Consider the following 10605-nt stretch of genomic DNA (forward strand, 5'->3'; position numbering starts at 1 on the left):
AGCAGCTAAGCACATTAACTATCTGTGCGACCGCCACCTTTCCCCCTACCAGGCACCCATGTAAGTAATAGTATTTTCCCCCTGAGGAGTCTTGGGGCCCCTTGTCATCAGAGGAGCAAGTCAGCTGCCCAGGCAGCATCAAGGATGGGATGTGCTGGCTCTTCGTGCCCACCTGGGCGAAAGGAAGCCTGTGAGCACATGGGCTACCAATTATTCATTCCATTTCCAAAACCTAGCAGCACACCCTGCCTTTGCAGGAATTTTCTACCCTGTGGTTCTGAATTCCTTAGGACTTCTCCAGAAAGGTTGCATGAAACCATTTCACCACAGTAATCCTGCACTTGGCAACAAGGAATAAGTCCAGGGAACATGCAATTTTGGGGGTGTGGTGTGAGATGAACAGGGGAACATGAGATGAGCAAGCTGAGAGAACAGGTCACACACTGACATGCTGGTGAGGTGTGAGGCCTTGTCGCCTGGCTCAGGCCTGCATGTGGCTGTCTAGGGAAGGCCCAGGTGACTGTCACTCATGCCTGTCAAAGGGAACTTACACTCTCCCGCCTGTACAGCAAGCGGATGCAGCTAAACATGTTCCCATAGCCCACGCCGGCCTGCAGTCGAGTCTGTGGAGAAAGACAAGAACAGTGAGGGTAAGTCAAGACCATTCACATCCCACTGCTGAACTCTGAGGGTCATTCAGGCATTGTGACCCCAAGATGGGGAAGCCCTTGCAAAGTCACACAGCCAGTAAGGAGGCAAATTTCCACCCTGGCCACTTTGGTATTATGCCCTCCTCAGCATGCATAGTCTCCCTCTAGTGACTTGTCCACACTCTGTTAGACATGGCACAAGATCCCCTAGATTTCTTCTTTTTATTGTGTTTTAAGTGAAAGTTTTCAAAACCAATTGTTTATTCAACCATTCATATGTATTTTGTTTTATGACATTACACTCTCATGATGTAGCCACACTCTTCCTCCTTTTCCTCTGTGATTCTCATTTCCATTAAATCTCCTGTCCTACCCCTTCCTGCCTTCTGAGTTTTATCTTTGAGAAGAACAAAGGCCAGTCAGTTGTGCAAACATGGTGGTTGTTTGAGAACAGGGGGATCTTTTGGATAACAAAGCGCTAAACTACGTCTTGAACAAGGACAGCCATGGCTTTGTCCCATCTTTTGCCCATCACCTTGTCCTTCTAAATGTTTCCAGGACCATCCTCTCTTCTCACCTATATACCATTGCCACCTGGGGGATTGCTGTGTCCTCTCCCTCCATTCTTATTGCACCTACATAGTAGTCAGTCCAATCTTTTCCAGATGTGATACATTCTTAAGTCCTGAAGCACCGATTCTTTCCTGTCTCCAGATCTGTGCACCTTCTGTCCCTTCCCCAGAAGACACTTCCTCCAGCTTCTACTCATCTTTGGTTCTGATCTTAAGTGCCTCAGTTGTGTGGTTGTTTTTCCCATTGACTTAGGGTGTTTGTGAGGCTCCTTCACTCTCAGGCAGAGCCACTGTATACTAATTCTCTCTAATCCCTCATCCTCACTCAGCCCCTGGCATATGACCCAGGTGGACTGGCTGGATGAGGGCTCGAAGGCAAAGAGGTGGAGGCTTCTGATGGAGGCTGAGCTTGGTAAAAAGGTATGGCAGTTAACAGGCACAGAGGCTCTGAGTAAAGTCTACGGAACTGCCTAGAACATGCCACTGGCTTGTTTTAGTGTTTCCACTTCTTTTACGATAAGCAATCCACCAACATCACTACACATTATAGAAACACTTAAGAAGCTGTACTGCAATCCCAGAGGTACGTGGTTCGAATCCACCAGACGCTCTGCTGCAGAAACAGGGGCAATCTCCTCCTGTACCAGTCAAATCCGATTACACACATAAAATAATAAAAAATAAAATTACAAAAAAAGAAGCACTTGTCAAAAACAACAATGAGATATCACTTCATATACACAGGATATGCTCCTTATAATTTCTATGAAATAAAAACTTTCACACAGCACGACAATGCCTAAGTAGAAAAGAACATGAGAGTCAGAGAGGAGGGAGCTCTGTTACCACCCCACGTCTGGTGGGGTGCTAAGTAAGGTCCAGAGAGCAGGCTGAGCTCAACTCTGGAGGCATGTGGAGAAGGTCCTGGAGAGTACACATCATAAAAATGATGGTCTTCCACGGGGAGGAGCACAAGAGTCAAAGGCAACCAAAGTAAATGCTGTTTCATAGATAATGCTGCAATTACAGTAATAACATTAATCTATGTATGGACATACAGACACGCAAGCTAAACAGGTGTGGGAAGGTAAATGGGGCCACACCCACAAATACATATATAGTTGACTGAGGAGATATAGATAGAGATCTAGATACAGAGATAAATGTTTGACAGAGGTTATGCAACAAATGTAGATAATTCTACCAACATATCTATATGTGTTATAAATATAGTAGAGCATGCAAGGTGGTAAAATTATGAAAATTTTTTAGCCGTAATCTCCAGGGAATTTGTGGCTGGGCTAAAGGGCTTGGGATTATAGTCTCAGGAGATATCAAGGTCATTTGGCACAACATCGTTCACAAAGAAAATGTTCTACAGCCTGTTTTGGTGAGTAATGACTGGGATCTTAAATGCTTGTGAGTGGTCATCTGAGATAAGGCTCACCCTGTTCTGGGCGGTGAAACTGAAAGGTCAGACTTGGACTTCTGATTATTTTGACTTCAAAATCTCTGACCCTCACCTTTCTTAGTGAGCAAGAACTCTAGAAAAAAAATTTTAGCCAGAAGCAAAAAAAAAAAAAAAAAGTTCTGGGTCTGGGTTAAACTGTAAGAATTGGTTTTATAAAATGACATCACCAGGTCCTTGCCCCTATTAGGAAAGCTCTCAGGATGAATAGAGGAGTTCCCAACCAGGAGCTTAGGGGACAGAGTGAGAGAAGCAAGAAAGTGCTACATTTATCAGATGGACACAAGGCCAAATCTGAGGTGGCCAGACTTCCTGTCCATGGGGGCACTGCCGCTCTGCTAAAGGCACAGGAGGGAGGTGGCCTGAAACAAGCACCGGGAGCCTCCTGCCAGGCTGAGTGTGAGGATGAACGCTCGGGTAGAGAGAACGGAAGGCTGTCTTTGTTAGAAATACGGCTGTAGGGCCCATGGGGCACAAGCTACATTTGCTTTGTCACCACTGGCTCCTTAGCATTCTATGCTTTACGTGAATGACACAGAGGAGGCAGCCAGTACGTGTCATACCAAGGCCCGTATGAGTGGTAAAACCCTGGCTTAAGTTAGCACATTCATCTGATAACAAAAAGATCGAGAAGTTGAAAGTAAAGTTGCAAAAGTCAGCCCCTGACAGCCTTGAGAGTGTCCTCTTACCCTGACAGGCCTGCGGTCGCTGTGAGACAGAATCAGCTGGACAACAACTGGCCTGGTCTGAAGGATGGAAAGGGGCTGGGGAACCGCCTCCACTCTCCACTCTTGTCAAAAGCTAGAACTCCCACCATCAAACCGTTCGGCTAGTTCACACGATTTCTAGAAAGATCTCAGTAGCATGGGAACTGGGGAGCCTCATTTAGAAAATTATTATGTTAATGATAATAAAAAACACACTAATATTAATAGAATCTCTCTCTCCTGGTTGGCTCTCCATTGGGTTTCCAAGACTGTAAATAATACCATAGGAGGAGATTACCCAAATAACACGGTAGAACACTTCTTATCTAGTGCAATCAATTTCTTATTCAGGACAGACTCATTCCATGAGCTGGTTAATTGAAATGGGGAAAAAGTAAAAACCCTCTTAAACCTTCACAATGAATGGGAGGAGTGATGCTCTGTACATATATTGCTATCTTTCTGTCCTGGGAAGATTTCACTTTCCTGGGTAAAGTACATTCACAAAGCATTGTCTATGATGTCTAATCTTATTGTCTGAATCTTTTTTCTTTTTTAAATAGGAAGACTATGTTTGTCAAGTCATAGTTTGATCTCTGATGTCATAATGGTTAAAGCATTCACTGCTAAAAGGCCAGTGGCTCACTCAGCAGGCTCTCTGAGGAAGCAGGATCCAGCAGTCTGCTTATGTAAAGCTTACAGCTTTGGAGACCCTGTGGACAGGTCGATTTTACCCTATAGGATCACTGTGAGTTGGAATCAACTTGAATGGATCGGATTATAAGATATATCCAAGTCTTAATAGAAATCCTCTCCCATCATGACCACCCACCCTATACTTGTTAATGTGGCCTTATTAGGAAAGAAAGTCTGTGCAGGTGCAATTAAAGTAAGGATTTAAAGATGAGATCATCTGGATTCAATATGAGCCCTAAATCAATGAAAAGGTCATCAAGAGAAAACTCTCATTTTCCATACCTAATTCACAATAATGGTTTGCTGTCTCACTTTTATCAAGTCACCTTAGTTCTAGAAAACACCAGCATTCATATTTACTGTGGTACACAGAGGTGGATGTGTGGTCACCCTGGGTAGTGGCCCTTGGTCTATCTGAGGTGTCCTTCCACTTCTTAGAAGTAATGTACTTAGGTATACCATTTAAGTAGGCGGGTTTTAAACACATTCTTCAAATTTGCTTGAAATACATTTTGATGTTTTCTCATGACATGGTAACCAAAATATAAATATAAATTATATGACATGACATAGATGAAAATGTCTGTGACCATTACTGAATGGCATCTGGGTTGTAGCCAGAGATTGATATTCTGTTTACCAGGGAGCTCTGGTGATGTAGTCCACAGGGAATTGTGCTACTAATCCAAAGACCACATTTCTCAGGAAATTCAAATGGGCCAGTGGCTCCAAAGGAGAAAGATCATCAATCTCCTCCTATTCCGTTTTCAGCCTTGGGAATCCAGCGGAGGAGGGTCAGCTGTGAGTTGGTTCTGACAGCAATTAATCTTTTGAGTTACACAAACAGGAAAGGCATTAGCAAGATTGACTTCCAGCTTGTGCGATTCCAAAGCCTGCGCTCTTTCTGGCCCAAACACCAAACAAAAAACCGTTGCCTTCAAGTTCATCCCAGCTCACAGCAACCCTAGAAGACAGGCTAGAACTGTGCCATAGGATTTCTGAGATTGTGATCTTTTCAGAAGTAAACTGCGACATCTTTTTCTTAAACAGAAAATAGTGGGTTTGAACAACTGGCCTTTTGGTTAGCCGCCAAGCAGCTGACCACTATAGCATCAGGGCTGTACACTGCCTCCCAATTCATCAGTCAAACTATGATGGGATTGCTTTGTCAGACTGAGCAGGCTAAGAGTATGGGTGCAGGTTGGGAGGTGGCCAGGAGCAACCTGCATTTTCAATAGGACATTTAGAAATGTATCTCTTCCAAGTCTCTTGCAAGGCTCTGCCCTAGAGAGATACACAGCAGACACTGTATCTGAGGCCTGTAATAATCTACTTACTCAGCAGACACTCATCCAATCTCTCTGCCATGCCAGGATCAGATCTTAACTGAGCTCTGAATGAGGCTGAGTCAGAGACCTTGAGCTGTAGAAAAGGAAGCTCTTGATTGAGTAAACCGGTAGGTAGTGAGGTGCACCTGAAGCTTCCACAAGGTTGAGGAAACTTCTGATAGCCTTATCCAGCTCTGGAGAGTCCAAGCAATTCTGGGTACAAGCATCAGTAATCCATCCTCGACATGATGCTCAGCCCATTGAAGACACATGCAGAGCCTGCTACCAGGCCTCCTTAGTGGGCTCTGGGGAAAGGGCCTGGGTAGACAAGACTGGCATAAGACAGATGGGAAGCTCCCCTGCCATCCCATGTCCTTGGTTTCTCCAACACCTACTCTCTGACAAGTGGCTCACCTCACTACAGGCTTACTCGCCTTCTTTGCTTTCCTTGAGGCCTGTTCTTGCCACAGATCCCAGGAAAAGCATGGCCTCTAGAATGATTTCTGAAAGTGAAGGCCACACCATCCACAGAGGCTAGGGCTATTGAAAGGCTTCCCAGGAGACCTAGATCAATAGCAACATCAGGATGTGCTTTTTAAAGAAAGCGACTGTGATTACCTGCTTCCATGCAGAGAACCGTCTATAGGGCTCTGTCATGAATTGAATAGTGTTCACCAAAATACATATATGTAGAAGCTTTGTAGTGATCATCCATATTCTGATAAAACAATAAGTATAGAAAAATAAAGGGTGGACTATAACACTCCTTAATCTGAACACACCCCTAGCTGTATGAGGGGTTTCCCTAGGATGGTGTTGTTAGGTGCCATCCAGTAAAGTCCAGTTCAGCTCATAGGGACAACAGATCTGAACCCTATCCTATCCTGTGCCGTCCTCACCTCCAACCATGAAGCCCGCTGCTGCAGTCACTGTGTCAATCCCTCCTGTTAAAGATCTTCACAGTGAACACTCGAGGTTACCATAAAGTAGAGGCGACTTCTGATGGCCTTATCTGGCTTTGGAGTCCTAGGAATTTTGCATGTAAGCCCTCCCTCTGAGCAGCGGCGAGCCACCCTGCAGATGCTCAGTCCACAGGCTCTGGCAACAGGGGCTGAGCGCTACAACATTGCCAAGGGTGTGGTCTGAAGTTAAGTCTGGGGATAAGAAATTGCCCGGCAAATCTAAAGGCACATTGGTTCAAATGCATCAGCTGTTCTGTGAGAGGGAAATCTCTGTATACGTGATTTACAGCCTCTGAGAGGTCAGCCATGTGTTGGCTCAGACTTGATGGCACACAACAACAGCAACAACAACAACAACAATAAAGAATTGCCAGGAGTAGAGAGTGGTGTTTGTTTTGCTTATTTATTTATTTATAGTAGACTGTGTCTTTTTTTTTTTTTTTTGAGTGTGTCTTTTTGAACCTGGGGCCCTTGATGAAGAAGTGCTTTGACACTGGGAAGACCAAGACATGAGGGTCATGGAGAATGCTTGGTCAGTCAATGTTGAAGGAAGCAAAAACTTGGCCTTGACAGCTATGGCAGGCCTGCCTCTAGAGCTGGCATCCTCACTACTGGCTCCTAAACTCTAAGGCAATACATTTCTGTTTGCTAAAGCCTTCTAGCAGTATCTCTGTTATAGCAGCATTAGATAATGAAAGACAGACTGCATGTGTGGTGAAAGCACTGAGCAGTGGGGCAGGGATCCAACTTCACTCCTGGTCACTGAGCCCCAGCACTACCGCAGTCCAGCTCTGAGGTTTGGAGCCGCTGATTCTACACTTCAGTGTCTTCTTATATGATTAGACCCGCTGCAGGAGGGGAGACTAAGCCTTCTCACTTACTTTACATGTCCCCACCTCTGTATCTTTCCCACCATCCACTTGGTTCAAATCCATCAGCTGTTCTGTGAGAGAAAGCTTAGCAATCTCCTCACACGTGATTTACAGCCGCTTGGGTTAATATTTTTTTTCCCTGGGGTGCTCGCTTCGGCAGCACATATACTAAAATTTTTTTTTCCCTGGGGACCCTAAGTACCAAATTTACCACCTAGAGGTGTTCTCTAGAGACAAGGAGGCTGCTCTCCCCATTATGAGGATGATGGGCTGGACTCTGGCTTGAGGGCCCACAGTTGTGCAAGGGGACAGGAGAAAGAAGAGAATTGCAGCAGCCACTGGGAAGGGCCTGGGCAGTTCCTCTCTGGGCACAATCCAGGCAGAGCTCAGACACAGATCTAGAAGGTATTGTAGCGGTGTTGTTGTGTACTGCTGAGTTGGAACCGACTCACAGCTGGACCTCAGTGGGTCTTCAGAGGCAATAAATCCCACTAGAGGAAATTGCTTATCTTTCTCCTGGGGATCAGCTGGTGGATTTGAACTTTGTGTCTTTGTGTTGACAGTGTTGGGCTAGGTTAAAGAAAGTGTCCCTTTGCGGTATCCCACTCCTCGGTCTTTTGACTTATACAATGTAAGAGAAGTCTCTTTCTAAGTCTCACTCTCCACACCTGAAGAACAAGGGGAATGGATGATCCAAGCACAAGATGTCCCTCCAGCTCCAGAGTCCTCAAACTCTATGCACTACAGCAGGTTGAAAAGCTTTCACATCCTCAGCCCAAGACCAAAGTCCTAACCTGACTCAATGCATCTGAGTACTTAGTGATGACTGACTCTTCTGGATTCTCATCCACCGCTGCTGTCACACACCTGATCCTTAGAAAAGCTGGCCATGCTGATCCAATGTTAGCCAGGTCCCATACAGCTTCACTCCACAGTGACTTCCCCACACTGTTCCTTGTGCCTGTATATCTTTCCTGTCTCCTGAAACTCTACCTTAAATTTGTGTCTCTAATGCTATCTCCATACCTTTTCAACCTACATGCAGAACAGATTATCCGGGAGGCTGAGCTCTGTGAGGAGAAATGTGGGGTCAAGATTGGTGGACGATTTATCAACAACCTGCGTTATGCGGATGACACAACCCTGCTTGCTGAAACTGAAGAGGACCTGAAGCGCCTGCTGCAGAGGGTCAAGGACTGCAGCCTACAATATGGATTGAGGCTCAATGTCAAGAAGACAAAGATTCTCACCACTGGACCAATTGGCAGCATCAGAATGGATGGTGAAGAGATTGAGATTGTACACAGCTTTAGTTTGCTTGGCTCCATAGTCAACAGTTTTGGCACCAGCAGCCAGGAAATTAAAAGGCGCATTGCCATGGGAAAGTCTGCTGTTAGGGACCTCTCCAAAGTACTGAAGAGCAATGGTGTCTCTCTGGAGACTAAGGTGCGTCTGATACAGGCCATGGTCTTCCCAATCACTTGTTATGCAGAGAGTTGGACAATGACCAAGAAGGACAGAAGGAGAATTGATGCCTTTGAGCTGTGGTACTGGAGAAGAGCATTGAGAATACCATGGACTGCTAGGAAAACAAACAGATTTGTCCTGGAAAGGGTTAAACCGGGTGGCTCCTTGGAGGCAAGGATTCTGAGGCTCCGTCTAGCATACTTTAGACATGTTGTGAGGAGAAACCGGTCCTTGGAGAAGGACATCATGCTTGGGAGGGTGGAGGGACAGCGCAGGAGAGGAAGGCCCTCTATGAGGTGGATCGATTCCGAGACAGGGATAAAGGGAATGGGAGTGTCAGAGACAGTGGGATTGGCACAGGACAGAGTGGAGTTTAGGGCTGTTGTACATAGGGTTGCTATGAGTCGCAAGCGACTCGACGGCACATAACAACATAAACAAACAATGCCACTTCCCACTTGAAGCCTTTTTTGATCCCTCAGCTACAGTAGGAACTCGGAAGAAGAGTCCCTTTTGGTCTCTCTCTGCCAGTTCATGAGAACCTGAACATTTACAAAAACCAAGCTACTGAAGGCAGGCCCTCTTCAAGTCAGGCTCCCGGGTACCTGGTCTCCACAGATTGGCTGCAGAGAACTGTCTGGCCTAGAGACTCTCTGAGAAACCAGAAACAGTTGATATTTTTTGGACATTATTCCACTTCAAGCACCTTCTGACAAGTAATGGTAAATATGCTACTGTACCTTGACTGTGTCCAGAGGGTGGCCGATGATGACACTGGCTGCTCCTGTGGATGAAAGAATACTTGGTCAGTTGGCTCCTGGCCTCCTGGCTTGCACCATGGGCTTTTGGGACAGGGCAGAGTGCTCAGGAGCACCTATTCACTCACTCAGTTGGCCTCAAATTGACTAGCTGGGGACTCCCAGCATGCAAGTCAAAGTCCTTCAGAATAAGAAAGGCAGGGAGAATCCAGTAAAGCCTGGGTCCTGCCTCAAGAAGCAAGCAGTCCAAAAGAGGCAAATGAAAACTTATAAAACATGCAATTATCTAAAGGTTACTTAACTTCTCCATGTCAACTTCTGTCCATATGTAGGTGCACATTGGGTATTACTATTACTCTACTACAATATAGTGCCTACCCTGTTGTCTCTGGTGGCTTAGTGGTAAAAAGTTGTGCTGGCATGTGATTTAAATCCACCAGTTGCTCCATGGGAGACACATGGGCAGTCTACTCCTATGTGATTAACTGCCTCAGAAAACCTACTGCAAGACCAGCTAGGGGTTGGTTCTGACTTGAAGGCACCCAGAAGCAACATGTCTCTGGAGAAGAACATCATGCGCGGTAAAGTAGAGGCTCAGTGACAAAGACGAAGCTCCTTAACAAGATGGATTGACACAATCCCCTGAGAGAAAGAGAACCGAGGCACAAACAGAGACTTGTACACCAATGTTCATAGCAGCGTTACTCACCATCACAAGAAAATGAAACAGCCCAGATGTCCAACCACAATCGAAAGGATTGAGAAATTATAGTATATTCACACAATGGAATACCACGCAGCATCCAGAAGCGATGACTTTGTAAATCACTTCCTAACTTGGGAGGGACTGGAGAACATTATGCTAACTGAACAAACTCAGTTCCACATGGACAAATAAGACCACTATTGTAGGAATAGATAACTAGTAAAACTGGTATGAGGATTTAAGTGAGGGAGGGTGGGAGCCGAGGGGTGAAAATGGGAGGGGTTGGGGAGGTGGTAATTATAAGGTTGCACACTTGATGGGTAGAGGGAGGGGTGGGTTAAAGAAATCAGAAAGATCCAGTGTGAAAAACAATGTATATGAACTTTGTAAGTAAACCAGTATAAAATAAAAGTGTGTGT

The 10605-nt window shown here is 45.5% G+C and overlaps 1 protein-coding gene across 1 annotated transcript in view; it reads right to left on the reverse strand.

Moving 5' to 3' along the window:
- Nucleotides 1-10605, reverse strand: part of SLC25A48 (solute carrier family 25, member 48) — an 89842-nt gene that overhangs the window by 69045 nt on the left and 10192 nt on the right. Inside the window, exons 2-3 of the mRNA XM_006888138.1 lie at nucleotides 9463-9506; nucleotides 552-623 (exon numbers count right to left, since the gene is read on the reverse strand). Of these exons, the coding sequence (XP_006888200.1) occupies nucleotides 552-623; nucleotides 9463-9506 (116 nt within the window). The remainder of the gene's footprint in view (nucleotides 1-551; nucleotides 624-9462; nucleotides 9507-10605) is intronic.

This window comes from Elephantulus edwardii, unplaced genomic scaffold (assembly GCF_000299155.1).
Source record: "Elephantulus edwardii isolate Elephantulus edwardi_28Jun2011 unplaced genomic scaffold, EleEdw1.0 scaffold00064, whole genome shotgun sequence".
Classification (NCBI taxonomy): Eukaryota; Metazoa; Chordata; class Mammalia; order Macroscelidea; family Macroscelididae; genus Elephantulus; species Elephantulus edwardii.